Here is a 20,751-nt window from a genome sequence, read left to right as displayed (position 1 = left end):
ATAGAGAAAAGACATTCCAGTTTGAGAAAATTGCCTAATCCCAGTTTAGGATGTTTTCAAGAAACCGGAAAATCAAGTTTGGCTGATCCACGGTGGAGCAATAGTGAGAAATGGTTGGAAAGTAGGTATTGTGGGAGTCTTTCCAATTTTAACCACAAGTGAAGCGGAACAGAAATTTACTTGTTTGATGGGAATTCCAGGGTAGCTGGATCAAGGGGTTCGGATGCTGGTGCTCCATCCCTTACTGGTTTCGTTTCTCCTGTCATCTCGTCCCAGTCTCAGCACTCGTTCTCTTGCCTCTAGGCAGGAGGAGAGAAGAACCTGACCCTCCCAATAGATATCCAACAGCTCGGGTCACAGGAATTGTCACTTCCCCCAGTATTCATCGAGTGTCAGGGAAGGCCTGTAGTTGGCACTGTTTGGGTCAGCTGTCTACCCCTAGCGCAGTCCCTGTAAACAAGGGGCCAGGGTATCCGGGTGGACCAGATCTGAAGCACAAGCCCATGCCTAAGACCAGGGAGTAGGTGGGAATTATGGCAGACCGTCCCCCAGGGAGCAGGGGAGCACGAGACATGAAATTCCTCGAGGAAAAGAGAGTGTTTAAATAGACAGCACTGCAGACCTGGACAGTCATGGCAGGTCTTTACCAGAACATTCTAGGTCAGTCTGAAAGTAGGGTGTGGTCGGTGAGAGGGGGAAAAGAGGGAAAGGATGAAGAAAGCATACAATACGAGTTGGACGAACAGCTCCTGGTAGTGTTTCCTTCTATAGAGCAGGAGTGCTTGGAAGTGATTCCTGTGAGGTCAGGCCTAGGTGAGTCAGGATGGCACATTTAGAGTCAGGAATAGGATAAGGAAAAGCAGGGAATTCAGTCGTAGGCTTGTTGATTTTGAAGTCCTTCTGGAATTCCCAGTGGAAAGGTCCAGCAGGACAGAATCACATCTTACCTGGTTTTTCCTTCCTTGGGCTGTGCCAGTAGACTCCTTCAGAGTGCCCTCCCGGTAGCCTCTACTGACAGTGCATCCTATTTGCCATTTCGGGTGTCATCTTTATAAAGCTTCTTATCCTCCCTCCACCTGGCTCAGACACCCTCAGAGGGTTTTTTTTTTTTTTTTTTTGCGAGCTATATTAAGTATAGAAGTTTGTCACTCAAGGTCTTTAATGGTTTGTCCTCAGGCTACATTTCCAGTTTTTATATCTTACAGCTCCCTTGTACTTGGTACATGAATCTTGAGTCAACTGAATTTTTGCCATTCCGTTCACATAGCCCATGCTTTTCCCACCTCTGGTCTTCCATTCTCACTTTTCTTACCTGCTAGCATGTCTTGACTAGGATCTGACTGGAGAGCTACGGCTGGCTCAGAGAGACATGCTGTTACCCCAAGATGGCACCTAAGCAGGTAGCATAGAGATTTCAGACGTCAGTTAAATGCTAAATCCTCCTGTTTTAGAAATAAGGTTTCCAGTGTCAGCATGAGCCGTTATTTGATTTCTTCATTTCACACTGGTTAGAGCCAGCACTTCAGGGTAGGCATCACAATAGAGAACTCAGCACCTCCCCTGAAGGGGAGGACAGGGAGGCACAGGGGGACTGGGAAGGGGGACTGTCACACTGTGTGCTGCTGTTGCAGTGAGTGCTGGGGGGTACAGAAAGTGGGAGAGCTTCTGAGGAAAGGTAGCATTTCTGTCTGAGTCTTGAAGGATGAATGACTTCAGCAAGCAGAAAAAAGGCAGCATTTCAGGCAGAGGATGTAACATGGATGTCTGCACTGAAGGCCAAGGACGTGGGATTTTGGAGGGATGGTGAGCAGTGTGGAGGTGGCCATAGTTTGCATTGTATGTGTGTCAGTATTAAATATCTTGTGCCTTAGTTTGGACTGCTGTAATAAATTATTATAGACTGAGTGGCTTATCTCAACAGACATTTATTTCTCATGGTTCTGGAGGCTGGGAAGTTCAAGATCAAGGTGCCAGTTGATTAGATTCCTGGTGAGAGCCCTTTTCCTGGTTGCCACATGCTGTCCTCTTGTGTCCTCACATGGTGGTGAGAGAGAGCTAGAGCTAGCTCTCTTCTTACAATGACACTTACTCCATCCAGAGGTGCCATCTTCCTGGCCTCATCTGAATCCAGTCACCTCCCAAAGGTCCCAGCTCCTACCACCATCACATTGAGTGAGGGGTTCAGCATATGAATTTTCAGCCCGTAACACTTTATAATACTTGTGGCTCTAGGAGGAAGAGCAAGTATTGAGAGGGAGAACTGTTTTTTCTACCAGTTATTTAGTGGCCAAATGCAGAGAGTATTGAGAGGGCCAGGGACCTCATCAACCACATCGAGAGGGCCAGGGACCCCATCAACTACACTCTAATCCAGGGGCATGATGCCCATCCCATTGAGGTAAGAGATACCTTGGATTTCAAGAAACCAGACAATTCATTTTTTTTTCAAAGAATAATAATAATAAAGAAGTCATTATATTCTATTTCTAAATATAGACTTGACAGCATTTATAGTTGCTCAAATTTTGCTATCTTTTAGGAAAAAAAGGCGGATTGACTTTTGTTGTTAAAAATAAGCTTTTTAAATTTGTTTTTGCGGGAGAGAGAGAGAGGGGGAGAGAGGGAAAGAGAAAATGAGAGAATGAGCGAGGGAGGGGCAGAGGGAGAATCCCAAGCAGGCTCCTCTATGTCAGAGCAGAACCCGGCTAGGGCTCAGACTCATGAACTGTGAGATCATGACCTGGGTCAAAATCAAGAGTCAGATTCTTAACTGACTGAGCCACCTACTTGCCCCCAGGGAGAGTACATTTTTATCAGGTTGATTTGCAGAGGTAGGATACTGCCTTTTTTTGTTATGTAGTGATAGACTGTTGCCCACCTAAGAGAAGGGTTGCCTTTATATTTACCTCTTTAATAGTAGATGAGCCATTCATGGAAAGTTCTAGAGCTATCACTTGAGCAAAAGCCTTGGTTAACATAGAAGGAATCTGCTAATAGACTTGTGTCAAAGAAAATGAATTTGGTGACTAAGACGTTTTGCTTACAAGGTAGCTGACACCCAGTCACTCTGCAGGGCATGCTGTACAAATGGAAATAGGTTTTTCCTGCAATTTGCACACAGGTTTATTGTAGCACCTGCAGGCACATGGCTTAAACAGAGAAGGTGCAGGAATATCTGGGAGCTTTACCTTCAGAGCGGATTCTTCTCTTTGCAGTATATGTAACTAAAACACCCATCTTTCCAGAAAAGGAAAAGAAAGGGAAAGAAAGAGAAAAGGAGGGGCGGGTGGGAGGACAGACACATTTTTGTTACACTAAGCCAGACATTACTTTAGATAAAGTAATAATGGAAATACAGCTTTATTTCTATACCAAGTTATACTTAGAAAGCTGATCACTAAACCGGGAAGCTTGGCTTTCAGAACTCTGCTGTAATCCAGGGTGGAAAAAACTATCACCCAGATGGCATAGTAGGAGATTACTGCCTGGTAATCCTTCCTTGTCCTAGAAGATTAAGTCTGGCCTGGTGGTAGTGGTGGTCAGCTGACTGGTGTAAAAAAAAAAAAAAATGTAGTTTCTTGTAACTGTGCCAGTGTCTGATGTTTGCTTGAACTGTTTGTACATCTGGTAGATACTGCAAAACCTGGCCCTCCTTTGTTTACCCAAGAAAGCTCCGCTCCCCTGTGCTGGTTGTTTCTTTGTTGACTGAAATTAACAGCAGGTGGTGAAGAGCCCTAAGGTTGCTTGAGATAAGTCATTTATTAAACAGGCCTGCTTGTCCTGAGGGTGTGAGGGTTTTGAGAAAGAAATGCCACACCTGGGCCAGGAAGCCAGGCTCTTCAAGCCCTGGGGTTGATTTCTTCAGCAAGGTTGCACATGGCGATGTGACCAGAGCCACACTCACCTGAAGCATATGAGACGGTCATAAAACCATGCGTTCTGCCTTTGTCTGGAACGGACTGTAGAGAGATGGATTTTTATGAAGACTACCAGTCCCCGTTTGACTTTGACACAGGAGTGAACAAAAACTATCTCTACTTGTCTCCTAGTGGAAACTCGTCTCCATCCGGATCACCTACTCTGCAGAAGTCTGGTAACTATTAATTTTCCAAAGTTAAACGTGCTGTCATTAAACCTGGACACAACTTGAGGTTTGCTTGGTTTGCTTGGCTTTAAAATTATTAGGATAAAGATGTACCACGGCATTGCTGTGTTGAAACTAAGTTAACAAATCTGTGGTAGATTTCATGCAGCGCTAGATGGCTCATTAAATATTTAGAATATATTTATTTATATGTAAAGTAGGAACTTTGACTTTAAAGGTCATACTATTTATATGAACATACGAGTTCTTCTGATCACAGTGAGTTCATTTAGGTGATAAGTAACAAAAAAGGGAGAATCTGAAGGTCTTTGCTTGTGGTCATCTGTATCTAAATTATGAGGATGCACCCTGATTTTGTCTTTGTTAAGATGAGGCTTAAGACTACATTTCAGGTCCTGTTAGTGGCTGTCCTGGATTTTGTTCCAGAATACTGAGAGCAACATACAGAAATACCTAGGCAAGAGATTTTTTTTTTTTTTTTTTTTTTAAGAATTCACTCTTGTTGTACCTTTGGAAGCAGTCACTCCTTGACATGTGCCCGTATGACATTGATTTGAAAGCCAGGTACCGGCAGGGAGAATCTTAGTTTATCAGCCCAAGGCTGGACGCAGCCCTACCACACCGTCCAGGTCACTTCTCTCATTTTGCAGCTAAAGTTTAGACATCACTGAACGACCTTTTCTGTAAAACTAACTCGCCAGAGAAGCGAGCAGATTTTCCTAGAAAGTTAATTTTTTTCCTTATTAATGAAGACGTCATACTTTGCCCTTTGTAAGCCTAAGAAGTGGGTAGTTGAGAACGAAGTGGTAAAGGGTACAGCAGGAAACCTAGTTGTAAGTATTTTGAGTTGTATAGTTGCTAACAGCAGAGCACGTGCTGAAACGACATTCCTCTGTTGGTTGCAGCCATGGCCACCTGTGGGGTGTAGTTTGGATTTCCAGGAAGGGAAATGTTGAAGATAATAGGTTAACGCTGGTTTCTGGAAGTGGGAGACTGGGAGGCAGCTGTTCGACGTCTGCCGGGGGTGTCAGATTGCCGGGAAGCCCTCTCCCCCGCTCCGAAAGTTTCCCCTACCCCTGTGGCCAGCCTTGGACCTTTGCAATATAGGAGATCCTAGCCCCTAAAAGGATGGCATCGTCCATCCTAACTTCTAAATCCTACTACAGAAAATGCTTCAAGAGCAGAACAGAGTAGGAAGTTCAAGCTCGATGACAGAATAAAGCCCAAGCGACAGAGGGCTATGGGGAGTCAGGGCTGTAGTTACGTGACTTCAAGTAGATCTTGGCGATCGGTATGCATGGGTTTGAGATTCCTGGGAGGATTTACCCGGCATGTTTTAGTTCTTTTCTCTCCTGGCATCTTTTACCTCCTTTCACTTTCCCCAGTTGCAGTAATTGCTGCCTTTGGATATTTGCTGTTAAAAATAAAGCAGTTAGGAACACTGAATATGTGTCTCGGCAAATTTCAAACAATTGTCTTCCCAATTCTTAATCGCCATCTATAGGAGTCTGGGCTCATGATATTAAAAACAAAATTATATATGAAAAGAAAAGACAAGTGAACAACAAAAACTAAAAACAAACTCATGTACCCACTAGTGCTCAAGTTTAGTAGTTTTCTTTAATTGGAAAAAAGGAGGGGGAGAAAGCATTAAAACAAACAGAAACCACCCTAAGCAGTCATTTAGTAAGAACATGGTGATTCTAAAATAACCACGTAAAAGAGGATCTAGAACAGTAATCAGTAGTCTCTGTGCCCTGGACCCCTCAGGGCACAAGAAGCCTGCAAATCTGTTTGAACATCAAGCATGAGGCATAGATGGAAAGAATACTATGTCTTGGGTGCATTTGTACTCTTTGTATTTCTATGCAGGAGCTTTTAGGAAAGATACATTATAAATACATTTAAAAGTTCACGTGGCTTTTGGTCACTCTGCATTTTCCTCTTTCTTTCTTTCTTTCTTTCTTTCTTTCTTTCTTTCTTTCTTTCTTTCTTTCTGTTTCTTTTTTGAGAGAGAGAAAGTGCCAGTGGGGGACTGGCAGAGAGAGAGGGTGAGAGAGAAAATCCCAAGCAGGTTCCATGCTGTGTGTGCAGAGCCCGACGTGGGGCTCCACCTCCTGAACCCTGAGATCATGACCTGAGCTGAAACCAAGAGTGGGACGCTTAACTGACTGCGCCCCCCAGGCACCTCATACTGTGCATTTTCTTAATCAGCAAACAAGTAGTGCACAAAAGGGACTGATGGTAAAAGGAATCCTACTCAGAAAGGTTGGGAACGCTGATCTGAAAAACATATTCTTTGATATTTATCCAAGCCATGATGGGGCAAGTGAGAAAGTAATGAGATTTCATCTATGGGCAGAATGTTCCTAAGAAGCAGTCTGGGTGGGGGATAGGATGAGGGCCGGTGGCTGGAACCAAGAGAGAGAGGTCTTTTATTAGGGATGTTTAAACTCTGATACAACCAACCCACATTCAGAACATCTTATACTTCTTGACCCACAAACCTTGTAAATACAAATATCAATAACTAAAGCAGAACTCTGTGAAAACAGAACTTTACTGTTTGTGATATCCTCTAATATTTTATACTATTCCATTTCTTATTTTTAAAATATTCATTTGGTACTGCTAAATGGATTTCACAGCCCATGGTTTGAAAAGCTGATGTGTAATTTTCAGAATCTGGATCTAAGTTCCACTAGGGATGTTAGCCTCTTTGGATCACTGTTCTTCCCTAGCACCTGAAATAGTCCTTGACTTCTGTGGCTCAACAAATATTTGATGAATGAATGAGTGAGTGAGTGAGTGAGTGAATCAAATGAAACTGTCAGGGACTAGTTCACACTCTAGCTCATTTTCCAGATGTGAACATTGAGGCCAAGAGAGGTGTTGGGACCCACATTGGGACTCACACTCATCCCTCAGTCCTCAAGCCAATGTTTTTGTTGTTTCTTTTTTGTTTGTTGTTTTATCACACCATCTTGGCCTCTTTGGTGACATATTATAGAACAGGTTAATCATTCAAGGTGTGTAGGGGCACCTGGGTGGCTCAGTCGGTTAAGCATCTGACTCTTGATTTCGGCTCAGGTCATGATCTCAAGGTTCATGAGTTTGAATCCCGCATTGGGCAATTTGATGACAGTGCAGAGCCTGCTTGGATTCTCTCTCTCCCTCTCTCTTTGTCTCTCCCCTGCTTGCACAGTATCTCTATCTCAAAAAAGAGAATTAAGAGAATTAAGGGGCACCTAGGTGGCTCAGTCATTTAAGCATCCAACTTCGGCTCAGGTCATGATCTCGTGGTTCCTGAGTTCAAGGCCCACGATGGGCTCTGTGCTGACAGCTCAGAGCCTGGAGCCTGCTTCGGATTCTCTGTCTCCGTCTCTCTCTGCCCCTCCTCCACTCGCACCCTCTCTCTCTCTCAAAAGTAAATAAACATTAAAAAAGAAAAGAAAAGAAAAAAAATCATTTAAGGTGTAGTCTTTCCTGCCACCACAGGCTTTACCATGGGGGTATTTTGTTGATTATTTATGTGCTGCGTGGACTTGTACATTCCATTCTGTCTTTGCACTTGCTGGTCAGCACAGCCATCTCTCAGCCTGCGTCCTTTGTTGCATTTTCAGTGAATACCTACAGAGATAATTTCCCATGTGCTATTTATGTAGAGTCATTCTTCCTCTTAAAAATTTCCTAATGTACAGAATGATGCAGCCCTGTTGTAGAAGACATCTGTGGTTATTTCTAGTGAGTTCGGGAAATAGGATCAGGAGCCATTGAAAAATCTGAGCCTTTGGTTACATCGCTGTCGATTGAACCTGTAAAAACACTGAAAAAACATCAGATTCCTTAGCTCAGAGTCCTTTTCATTCTGTTTCGTTACCTTTTTGGTTTCTACTTGTATCATCTTTCTTTTTAGGGAAAAGGTTATTGTTACTTCTTGAGAGTTTTTCAAAATTAATTGTGACGGTCTTAAATGGCAAATACTATATGATTTACAAAATAAAAATGAGAGCACAGTTGAAGTTTCGGAGAACTTCCTTGTTCCTACAGAGGAAATTTAAGAATGAAAGTGACTTCCTCCCTGGGGATCCCCAAATCTCTCCATGGCTGACTTCTGTGGAGTGCCCTGGTTACTCATGTTACACTTGATTGGGATTGAGAGGTCAGATGGTTCTCAAGTAATCCACTGAAGATCCACCCCCTGCCTTTTTTTTTTTTTTTTTTTTTTTAGATGAAAGAGATTCAGAGGTCAGTTTAGGAATTTCTGGAGGAGGAGGGTAAAGCATTTGAAAATACTGATGTGTTCTACCTTTGTGATCTTTCCTTCCTCCTCTGTTCTTTCTGTGAAGTTTTGGGAGGGTGACCTTTTTGAGTAGGAAGTTGGCCGCTGATCAGGGCCCTGCTTTCAGAGGTGAGTCTTGGGAGCATCTGGGCGCCAGCTCTCTTTTCCTTCTTGGCCTTTGAACTGCCCACCCCCCTCCCCCTTCTCTTCAGTTAAGGTTCTGGGTCTTACCCCAAGTGCAGTGGGTCAGGTTTCCTAAGCCTTTTGTTCCTTGCTGCCTTGATGACAAGTACTCGACTCATTTTTCTCTCCTACTCTGTTGTACTGTTATCACCACGGGCAAATATGGGAGAATTATAGCCTTAGAAATAGGAAGTTTTCATGGCTTGTGCTACTGAATCTCTTTTCTTCTGAAGAAAATCTGTGTCAAATAGCAGGAGTCAGGTACTCCCTTGCTGTAAGTCACTGGTTTTCAACCTGGGGCAGTTTTGCCTCCTGCAGGCATCTGGCCACAACTAGAGCCAATTTTGAGATGATTTTGGTTGTTACAACTGCATGTGTGGCTGTGGGGAGGGACTGCCACTGACATCCAGTGGGTAGATGCCTGCATGCCACGTGGATGACGCACAGGACGACCCTGCCACAAAGAATTGTCCTGCTCAAAATGCCCCTTGTGCCGCCATTGAGAAGCCCTGTTAAGTAGATCCTTTGTTTTTAGGGTCTCCTAAAAGAGAGAAAGGGTCTTGCTTGTTTAGCGTCTCACTTCATTGTGGGGACCTCCACATATTCCTCCCACCTCCGCTGGGATTTTGTTCCATTTGGAAACCAAGAAGGCCCAGAGAGTGGTACCCCCAAGCTCAGACTTTTAAGAGGAAAAATACGTTTACCTTGTGATTTTTTTTTTCTTTTTGGATATTACCACTAAAGGCATTTCAAACTGTATGTTGTATCTCTTTTTGTATCTCTGGGTTAAAAAAAAAAAGAACACATATTTCCTTTTGCTTGTGCTTAAGTAAAACAAACTTAGGGACTTAAGTTTCTTTCTTTCTTTCTTTCTTTCTTTCTTTCTTTCTTTCGACGTCATAATGGAAAGTATGTATTTTAAATATTTCTACAAACAGATATTTGGGTCCAAAAAATGTAGTGCAATCATGCTGAAAAGCAGACCAAATATCTAATATTATAAACTTTAAAAGAGACAAGGAATAGTATTTGTACCCTATTTAAACAGAATTGCAAAAATATGTGGACCAAACACCCAAGGAAGCGAGGTTATCGCAGCGTGAGGTGGCGATGCTGGGGCGGGACCTGCCTCAGCCTGGGAAGGCCCGAGTTGCTGTTTCAGACTGTTACCTGGAAAGGACCAGGGAATGGAGAAGGGAAGGTTGGTCTTCCTCTGAGCTTCTCCGTAAAGTTTAATCTCTTACTTCCCTTTGCCCATGCTTGGACAACAGCTCTGTAAAATACTACACTTTTAAAAGGCCAAATTCCCTACCTTGTCTTGAACGATTTTGACACTCACTTGCCAGAAGGCAGTGTTAGGCCAAATGGGTTCTCATGGTTCCTTCCAGTTCCTAAGTGCTATAGCTTAATTTTTTTTTTTTTTTTTAATGTATAGTTTATTTTGAGAGAGAGAGAGAGAGCGAGAGAGAGAGAGCACATGTGCAAGTTAGGGAGGGGCACAGGGAAAGAGATTTAAGTTTCCTATTCCTACCCTGGTCCTAAAGCCATGGTTGCCTCTGAAGATTGTGTAAGAGAGGTATATACAGTTTTATTTCCTAGAGAAGCTTCTAGGGCTCCATTATACTCTAACAACTTCTCTCTTGAGTAGGCGGTGTTAACTAAATAGCACATTATCTTAGACTCCTCCTCTGCAGCTTTTTCCCTCCTAACTGAATATCTTGGGAGCAGCTGACATCATATCCCTCCTCCTGTAATACCACTCGTGTCCCACGTGTATAGCCGCGGTGTGTGTGGCTGTGAATGTGCTTTGTAACATGAAGGTATATGACCTGCTCCAAATGTAACAGTCTTTGTATAGATTATATATGAGACAGAAGTTGTGTTTTTCTTTAGAAAAATGACATCTTATGTCTGTTTCTGGTTTTTATTTATTTAAAAAATTTAATTTTTTTGTGTTTTCAATAGAAAACCTCTGTAGGTGAAGGCACTGAAATAAGAATGAGATACAAAATAAAAAGCTCAAGACAGAAGGTAGACAGTGAAGGGAGACTGAGTTCTTCCCTAACTCAACTGTGTACCTTCCTGTAATTAATGTATTCCAAGAGTACTACTGAGCATCTGTGTACCAGATGCGATGCTGGGCTAAAGATGTAGGATTGTAACACAGTGCTGAGGTCAAATGTTGCTCAGCCCCGAAGCCTGTGTTCTAAGTACAGTAGACATTGCATACAGAGTGTTCTACCCAGAGCAGGGCATGGGCACAGGGTCCAAAGAAAGCCTCCAAGAACAGGAGACTCTTAAAACTGATTTATTGAAATGAATGGGACTTGGAAATAAGGAGGGGGTTTCCAGAAGAGAAAATAACAGGTGCAGAGACATAAGAAAAAGAGAGCATGATTTAAGAGATGGTGGAGGTTGTGGTAGAACATTGTGAATGTTGTTAATGCCACTGAGTTGTATGCTTAAAAATGGGTTAGGATGGCAGGTTTTATGTTGTATATTCTACCACAAAAAAATTAAATGGGCAAAAGTGTATGGAAGGGAGTTTATTTTACTTTTTGAGTTAATGCATTACTTACAATAAAAAGCATGTCTTTGTAGGAACCGCAGGTTGGAAGATGCAGTGACTGTGTTGGGCAGGAGATGGAGTTTGTGGGCTCCCGATTGTCAAGAGCATTGAGCTTTACTAGGAAGTGGGAAACCCTAGAAGGATTTAAGGCAAGGGAATACTATGGTCAGAGTCATACTTTACTTTAGAGGCTCACTCTGGTGGCAGGGTGGTGAATGGATTGGAGGGACAGACACCATCAGGGACCTTTAGGGGCAAGATTCTGAGCAAGAAATCATGAGAGATTGAATCAAGGCAGGAGCAGTGGGTTCAGAGGGGAGGCATGAAGTAGATGCCTGGTGGGGGGAGTGAGACAAAGCCATATCTCAGAGGTAAGAAGAAAAATCCCAGGAGGGCAGATGGGGAGGTGTCACAGGAGGGAAGATTCCAGACCAAGGTTCAGTGCTGATGCCTTGGAGGTATCAAATAACATGACGATTGACAGCTGTCATTTTGAGGATGCAGAGGCGAGGCAGACACAGGTGGAAGGGGGTTGAAGAGACACGGGAAATGAGGGGACCCTGTGAGCCATGCTTCACGGAAGAGGAGAGAACACATGTAATACATGTAGCACATGGAAAAGTGGGGCAATAGCACGTCCTTACCGAACATCTAATATGTGCCCACTCTCAGTGTTCATCATCCTTTAAACTGTTCTTCCAGAAGCCTGGAGAGCTAGGTAGTAGTGCATGTTTTTAATATTCATTTGTTTGTTTATTGTAAAGTTTATTTATTTTGAGAGAGAGAGTGCGGGGGAGGGGCAGAGAGAGGGAGAGACAGAATCCAAAGCAGGCTCTGTGCTGTCAGCGAGGAGGCCAACACAGGGCTCGAACTCATGAACGGTGAGATCACGACCTGAGCCGAGATCAAGAGTTGGATGCTTAATTGACTGAGCTACCCAGGCACCCCATGTGTTGTTTTTAAAAGAGGTAATGGGTTTTTTTTTGGGGGGGGGGGGCTCAGTCTCCTAGGGCTGCTGTAACAAAGTGCCCCAAATTGAGTGACTTAAACAACAGAAATGTGTTCTGTCTCAGCTCTGGTGGCTAGAAATCCAAAATGAAGGCGTCAGCAGGGCCATGCACCTTCTGTAGGGAAACCCTTCCTTGCCTCATCCTAGCTTCTGCTGGTTGCGGGCATTCCTTGACTTGCAGTTGTATCCCTCCAGTCCTCTTCCATGGCACATGGAGCTGTCTCTGCGTCTCTGTGTGCTCCGTACGTTTCCATGATGTTCTTTCTGGGTTTCTGTGTCTAAATTTCCTTCTTATAAGGACACCAGTCATTGGATTAGGGCCCACCCTAATTCACTGTGATCTCATCTTGACTATATTTGCTGAAACCTGTTTCCAAATAAGACATTTGCAGGTGCAGGGTCTTAGGAAATGGAATGTATCCGTTTGGGGGACACAAGTCAACCTACAGCCCATCTAATTTCAAAGTTCATGCTTATCTTCTTCTACTCTTTAGAAAAAAAATCCCTGCCCCTAGTTTCCTCATCTTATTCAATAAAGTATTTTGATGAAATGATCCAAAGTTTTTTTTCAGATCTGAAATTATGTGAAAATGGCTAAAAAGTTTTCAACTGACCGTCATAGAAACTCTTGAGGGGAAGCAGTTGGTCTTAATTGGGTAAAAGGTCAAAGCTGACCTGCAGGGAGGAGAGAACCACTGCGGTGGGTGCTCCGCTGTGGGGTAGGTTGGGATGCATCCATAGCACCCGAGCAGAAAGGTACTCACCCAACCCTTCATCATGGCTTAATTTTAATTGTAGGTTCAAAGTTTGTATTTAAAAAAAGGCCTTGCTTCCTTTCGTGGTTGAAATTTTGGGGAGTATGTGTCGAAGAGGTGGATATGCATCGGAAAGTAAGGAGAAACTTCATTTGAATCAATGTTTAACCAGGAAATCTGTTCAAATAAAGCATTAATAACATTTGCTCTGTTCTTGGTGCTTGTAGTATCGAGATGGAAAGATAAGGGTGTGACATCAGGGCTTTATAGTCTGGAACTAGAAACATGGTCAAGACTGGAATCTTTTTCCATTCTTCCCGTTCTTCCCTACCATGCGAGCACATCACACACATTTCCACTGAAGCTAAAGACCCGAGAGCTTCGTTTTCCTCAAATTACTAATGAGTTTTCAAGAATCTGGAGTGTTGCATTTCATCTCTTCTAAGAAACCGCAAATTCTAGGATGTACTGTTAATAGTATTTGTTCATTGGGGCGCCTGGGTGGCTCAGTCAGTTCAACGTCTGACTTTGGCTCAGGTCATGATCACATGGTTCATGAGTTCGAGCCCCGTGTTGGGGTCTCTGCTGTCAGTGCACACGCTGCTTGGGATCCTCTGTCCCCCTGTCTTTCTCTGTCCCTCTCCCCCCTTCTTTACAAAATAAACATTTAAAAAAATAGTATTTGTTCATTAAAGGGAAACATTGCTGCAAGTTAAAAGACGAAAAGGCAATGCTTTAATTTTACTTAAACATGTTATGCTTATTAACACTGTTTTTTATTTAATCAGACATATATGTTGACTGTAACACTCCTGTGCATAGTAGTTAAGTAAACCAAGTTTCGGTTTTCCTGAAACATCTTCACATGTAGTAACTTACCAGAATTGCTTTTCAACTGGGAATAATCCGTGTCTTGCTTTATTTTCCTCACACAGGATGTCTGTGATGCAGACTTTCTTAAAAGAGAGGCCTGCGATTTTCTAAGTACGTGGCACCCATTTTGCAAATTTTGGAGCATATTTACAGGTGATAAACAACTTTGCCACAAGGACTGCCTAACTGGCTGGCTGTCAGTGCACTTCAAGTCCAAAGTTGTAAATGTAAAAGCAACAGTTGTGTCTTAGGATTGATGGGGCATCATCTTCCTGGTCTCTGTTCATCTTCCTTGTCACTCCCTTGGCAGTGGGCCTCTCACCTGAGCACCCAACAGTTTGCCTGTCAGTGGGCTGCAGGCTCTCCCTGCTACCTAACTCTCCAGGGGGGTGCCGGGGGAGACAGGTGGGCTGTTTGCACAACGAGAGGAATTGAGGAAGTGGCTAATGTAGAAACAACCAGATAGAACAAATTATCTCCGATTTTTGGTCATGTGGGCTCAGTGATGGTATCTGTGACTTTCAGCCTGGGATCCACATATGTTCGTGACCCTCAGTGAAGTGGAAGTCCCTGTGGAGAAGGCCCTGGCCGGGGTGCCTGGGTGGCTCAGTCGGTTAACTGTCCGACTTTGGCTCAGGTCATGATCTTGTGGTTCTTGGGTTTGAGCCCCGTGTAGGGCTCTGTGCTGACAGCTCGGAGCCTGGAGCTTGCTTTAAATTCTGTGTCTCCCTCTCTCTCTCTGCCCCTCCCCCTTCGCCACTCACACTCCATCTCTCTCAAAAATAGACACACATTAAAAAAAAAAATTAAAAAATGAAGGACCCGGCCCTCTGCTTCCAGCATGCCCTTCGTCCCTTCTGTCACCTGCTCTCTATCCTCCCCACTGGTTGGAGTTTCCTTAAGAAAAAGTGTAGGTGAGGGGTGCCTGGGTGATGCAGTCGATATTAAGCATCTGACTTCAGCTCAGGTCATGATTTCACGGTTAGGGAGTTCGAGCCCCACATCAGGTTCTGCATTGACAGTGCAGAGCCTGCTTCGTATCTCCTGTCTCCCTCTCTCTCTGCCTCTCCCCAGCTTGCTCTCTCTCTCTCCTTCTCTCCCTCTCTCTCTCTCTCTCAAAAATAAATAAATAAATAAATAAATAAATAAGTAAGTGTAGGCGGAGGAGCAAGTGTTGAGAGTCAGAAAAACCTGCATTTTAATCTCACCTGTGATTCTGGGCAAATTACTAACCGCAGAGGGCCTCAGTTTCGTAGTGTGAATAAAAAGTACTCCTTTCATCACATGTTGGTTGTAAGATGCTTTTTCAAAAAGGAGGTAACATGAATCTCCCTGGTTGTATATTAGACCTCAATAAATATTAATCATATTTTGTCCCTCTTTACCATCTTTTAAAAACAGTTTTCCATCAGATTCTGAGGAAGGAACATTAAAATGAATGATTAAATAAGATTTTTTTGCATTACAGTTTTAAGTAACCTGTATGTTAAAATTTTGCCATTTCCCAACTTGCGTTGTGAATGAGAAGTTATTTTTTTCTCCCCAAAGGCAGACTCTGCCTCTACAATAAATATTGCACTCTTACTTAACATATGGGAAATTGGATAATATATAGAGAAACTTCTGAGGTGCCAGGTTTGGAGAAACCTTACATTTGGAACCAGAGATTGCTTTTGATCTAGTCTGCCAGGCTCTTTTCCTTCATACAGTCTTAATCATTGTTTCTAGAGATCTTACAAGTCAGATCTTCAGCCCCTACTCTTCATGTGTACTTTGGACATCAATGACTTTAAGCATATGCTTAAAAATTTTTTTTTAATTATTTTTTTGAGAGAGAGAGAATGAGCAGGGGAGGGATAGGAGGAGGGGCAGAGAGAGAGGGAGACACAGAATCTGAAGCAGGCTCCAGGCTCTGAGCTGTCAGCACAGAGTCTGAAGCGGGGCTCAAACCCACAAACCATGAGCTCATGACCTGAGCTGAAGTTAGACGCTTAAACAACTGAGCCACCCAGGCACTCCTAAGCATATATTTTCAAATCAAACCCTCTAGGTTCAAATCATAACTCCATGTATTCAGGTATGTTACCACAGGCAAGTTGCTTAACCTCCGTAAGCTTCGGTTTTGTCATCTGTAAATGGTAATCCGCACATCACAGAAGTGTTGTACTTCTATTTGGACCACTTAGTTCAGATTTGGATATACGTAGAATGAAATGCACTCTATGGGGGTGTGGTTGTAGCTTATTAATAATTTTCCTAAGTCATGACTGTACTGTTTTGCCAGTGATTTTGATATCTATGTTCTTCATTTTTCATTTTTCTCCGCTGAGTTGACTATCGCAAAACAAACCTCACTTTTTTTTTTTAATGTTTATTTATTTTTGAGAGAGAGAGAGAGAGAGAGAGACAGAGTACAAGCAAGGGAGGGACAGAGAGAGGGAGACACAGAATCTGAAGCAGGCTCCAGGCTCTGGGCTGTCAGCACAGAGCCGGATGCGGGGCTCAAACTTACGAGCTGTGAGATCGTGACCTGCGCAGAAGCCAGAAGTTTTAACCCACTGAGCCACCCAGGGGCCCCCAAACCTCGCCTTTAAATTTTAAGGTTGATAATTTGCTGCCACCTAGAGGCTGATATGGAAAAAGCAGAACATGTAATTACTAAATTACTTAGATTGGGAATATAAAATCTCAAAGGTCATCTTGGAGGCCTTGAGGCCAACTGTGGACAACTCTATGACCCCCTTTTCTGAGATATTTAATTTCCCTGGTAGCCTAACTAAATGCTCAAATCGTATCAGAATCCCTCTAGATTCTTTTTGGAATTGGGCAGCTGTGCATAAACCACTGTTAGTACTTACATATTAAATTTTTCTTCTTAAGCAGATTTGCAAACTAGTATTTATTAAAAAGCATGAAAGAGGCTTTGTGTTTTAAGGCATGGTTTAGAGCCAGGGTGTTTTTTTTTTTTTTTTTTTTGAGTCTTGTTCTAGTTGGAGATTTGAGAAGTCTGAGCAAAAACATTAAAAATAAAGAATGTTTACAATTAACTTTGTTACGGTTCATACTGTATTGCCTTATATGATTGTTACCATGTAGTCCTCTTCTGTCTTCAGTCTCCTACTCTTCTGTCACATAATATGGTACAGGGGATAAATTTGCAAGCACACATGGACCCTCTTCAGTGATTTCTGACCGTACACGCCTTACCCACAGTTGGATTTGGCTGGAGTTGGCGTGTGAGGGTTCCAATGACAGACAGCAGGGGGTGGGCCCAGTAAGGCCTGTGTGCTAAAGTACCGGGTTGAATTTTGTCTTGAAAACAGCAGGGAACCACTAACGGACTGTAAGCTGGAAAGGGGGACATGGTCAGGTTTCTATCACAGGAATGTTACTTGGGCAGTCCGAAGACATTTTAGAGGGGGCCTGTAGAAGCAGTTACTCATTGAGCTTTTCCGTCTACGGGCTGTACCTGTCACATATTGTCTGTGCATTAGAAGACTTACTCATTCTCTGTTTGCAACTCTGATTTTCGGTTTTTTGAATTGTTTTATTTGTAGTTTATGCCCTAAGCAGTTCTGTAAACACCGTTCCGGTGGGCGCTGTTTTGGTACTGTTGTGCTAATGATTATTGCTGTTATAATTATTAAGTACCGTTAGCGGTTGATATGCAGTGGACCCTGCAACAGGTGTCTTTGTACCTTGTACACGATGTCCATACGTGCTGTGTCATTGATCCACATACTTCTCTTAGCTTTGCCATGGCGCTGGCTGCTTGTTGAACAGCGTGGTTATTCTCACCCCTTCCTTTTCCGCCTGCCTGTGAAGTCTGTCATCTGCTGCCTGGCATCTTGCTTTGGGCTGGATGCCACATTGCTGCTATGGCTGAACTAGCGCGTCTCAGAAATGGACGTGGGGGTGGTGTGGAACCGTGATTGCTTTAATCCCCAGTGGCAGAAAGAGGCGAAGAGCAGGAGGAGGAGGAGACCTTTTTCTGGTTCCCTATGCAAAAACTCTGTTGCCAGAGGAGACTAAGAAAACCCAAACCTCTGTGACTAGGGTAAAACAAGTGAGGCCAGCGGCCCCCTGCCTTAGCTGTAAAATTCAAGAGGGCACCAAAATGCCCTGTGATCAAGACAGATAATGTTAATGCAATATTCAAAAAAATTAAAATGAAATGAAGATGAACAAAATACTAACCTTTAAAATTTTTTTTAACATTTATTTATTCTTGAGAGACAGAGAGAGACAGAGCATGAACATGGGAGGGGCAGAGAGAGAGGGAGACACAGAATCTGAAGCAGGCTCCAGGCTCTGAGCTGCCAGCACAGAGCCCGATGCAGGGCTCGAACTCACAAACTGCGAGATCATGACCTGAGCTGAAGTCAGATGCCTAACCAACTGAGCCACCCAGGTGCCCCCCAACCTTTTAAATAAAGACAAGATCAGGGGGTACCTGGGTGGCTCAGTCGGTTAAGCATCTGACTCTTGGTTCAGCTCAGGTCATGATCCAGTGATTTGTGGGTTCAAGCCCTGTGTCAGGCTGTGTGCTGACAATGTGAAGCCTGCTTGGGATTCTCTCTCTCTCCCTGCCCCCATTTCTCTTTGCCTCTCCCCCTCTCTCCCTCTCCCTCCCACCCCAGAATAAATAATAAACTTAAAAAAAAGTTAAATGAAGACAAGATCAGAGGTGGCTCAGTCAGTTAAGTGTCTGACTTTTGATTTCTGCTCAGGTCACGATCTCACGGCTCGTCGATTAGAGCCCCACGCTGGGCTCTGTGCAAACAGTGGAGCCTGCTTGGGATTCTGTCTCCCTTTCTCTCTGCCCCTCCCCCCTCAAAATAAATAAATAAACTTAAAAAATGTTAAAAAAAAAAAAAAAGACAAGATGAGAAACAGTGCTGTGCAAAGCCATTTTGGAGCCTAGAGGTGGAAGGAAAAATCAGCAATACTTAGCCTACTTAAAATTTTGATATTTTGTGCATCATAGATTCTTTGAATTAACTTTGATATTTGAAAAATATTGCATGAAAATATTAAAATTATTTATATTGAGTTTTTTGGTGCCACCTTAAATTTTGCACCCAAAGTTTGGGGGCCTCGCTGACCTCACCCTAGCGTTGGGCATGGTTGGCTGGCAGAGAGACGGAAGGGTTGCTGAGGGTCAGATGCCTTCTTGGCCACTTGAGAAATACCAGATTCTTCCTGAAGGGACCACTGTGGTCGGCCCTCTTCCAGAGGAGTGAGTGTGGCCCTGTTGGTCTTAAATAACTTGGAAAGCTTTTATGTGAGTGTTGGTCATTTCTGCATACGTTAGGACTTTTTAAAGGTTATCTGGATGATATATATATATATATTTTTAAAAGCTACAGGAAGGTGTTTCCTACCTCCACTAACAATGGAAAGAAATGTAATAAATTATTTTATTTTTTCTGGAATAAAATTTTTGTAGGCATTGAGTTTGTTCAGTTCATGACTGAGGTTAAGTTGCTGGATTTGATTAGCAGAGGAAATTAGAGACATTTACAAACCTCTTTCCTTGTTAGTGTAAATTAGTCTGATTTACTAGTTTAACATTTAAAGCCTTGGCAAGATCCCATTCTTGGCGTCTCAACTCTTCTCCTTTGCAGTAACTATATTGTGGAAACTAACAGAATCTGAGCGAATGCTGTATTTTTTAAATTCGTATTTTGGCAGAGTGCAATTTGGCGGTTTTTAGTGGTAGCTCAGACTTTCTTTTGTCCTGTACAGGGAGAGCCAGGTCATTTGAAGGTATAGAAAGTTGATGTGTGGATCCGGTCTAATTGGTTTTATTCTCACTGGGGCGGTAAAGAAGCTTAAGGGAGAATTTTACACAGCCTTCATACCTTACAGACCCTTTTTTTAAATCCCCAACAAGGTCTGCTGAGAACAGACCCAGTACCCGAGGAAGGGGAAGATGTTGCAGCCACGATCAGTGCCACAGAGACCCTATCAGAGGAGGAGCAACAAGAACTAAGAAGAGAACTTGCAAAGGTAAAGAAGCATTCCTTTCGGAACTTCCTGTTTTGCCCTTACAGTGTCATTTGTGTTTCTAAAGCACCAGGTAACAACGCGTCATTGGTTCCAGGGGAGAGAAAGCAACATGCATTTACTTTTCCTAGAGGTCTTGAGTGGGGGAGAAGAAATACAAGAGCATGATATCAGTTTGTTTTTATAGGAAAAAGGGTCTATAATGGGTGAAGGGAGTCTGAGAAGTAGAGTGTGATGGAGGAAATGGATGAGAGGAGGAATAGTGGATACCGTCACAGGGGCTGCACTAAGTCTGATACCCTTGGCTTTGCCCCTCCATCAGTGACTCTAGTCTTTCCTTTGCTGTGTTGTGGACGTAGGCACTTTGAGCCCTCTTTCCTTCCCTCCCTTTCTCTCTCTTTTTCTTAAAATTAACCACTTGAAAGTGTACAATTCAGTGGCATTAAGCACATTCACATTGTTGTACAGCTATCACCTCTGTGTAGTTCCAGAACAATTTTATCACTCCCAGGGGAGACGCATACTCATTAAACTGGCGTCCTCAATCTCTCTTCCCTCATCCCCTGGCAACAATAGTCAGCTTTATGTCCTGTCTGTATGGATTTACTGATTCTGGATATTTTATTTAAATGGAATCATATAATATGTTACTTTGTGTATGTTTTTTAGGTTCACTTAGCACAATGTTTTTTGAGGTTCATTCTTGTTGTAGCACGTATTGGTACTTTACTATTTTTTATGGTTGAATAATATTCCATTTTACGTGTCTTCCACATTTTGTTTCTCTCTTTGTATGTTGATGGACGTTTGTGTGGTTTCCACATTTTTATAATTGTAGGCACTGAGCTGGGAACATTTGTATAAAAGTACTTGTTTGAATACCTGTTTTTAGTTCCTTTGGAGCTTTATCTAGAAGTGGGATTGCTGCATCAGGTGATAATTCCACGTTTAACTTTTTTGGGGAAC

At 43.0% G+C, this 20,751-nt stretch overlaps 1 protein-coding gene across 6 annotated transcripts in view; it reads left to right on the top strand.

Moving 5' to 3' along the window:
• Positions 1-20,751, top strand: part of TPD52 (tumor protein D52) — a 109,916-nt gene that overhangs the window by 67,142 nt on the left and 22,023 nt on the right. Inside the window, exons 1-2 of one of the 6 annotated variants that reach the window (XM_078441422.1) lie at positions 3,630-4,093; positions 19,673-19,788. In XM_078441422.1, the coding sequence (XP_078297548.1) occupies positions 3,970-4,093; positions 19,673-19,788 (240 nt within the window). In that variant the 5' untranslated portion in view covers positions 3,630-3,969. Of the gene's footprint in view, positions 1-3,629; positions 4,094-19,672; positions 19,789-20,751 lie in introns of those variants that run through there. The other 5 variants (XM_078441424.1, XM_060610782.3, XM_078441421.2 and 2 more) reach the window with 5 other exon arrangements.

Source organism: Panthera onca, chromosome F2, assembly GCF_046562875.1.
Source record: "Panthera onca isolate mPanOnc1 chromosome F2, mPanOnc1 haplotype 2, whole genome shotgun sequence".
Taxonomy (NCBI): domain Eukaryota; kingdom Metazoa; phylum Chordata; class Mammalia; order Carnivora; family Felidae; genus Panthera; species Panthera onca.
The sequence above is the reverse complement of the archived record's forward strand: the minus strand, read 5'-3'. Positions and strand labels throughout refer to the sequence as shown.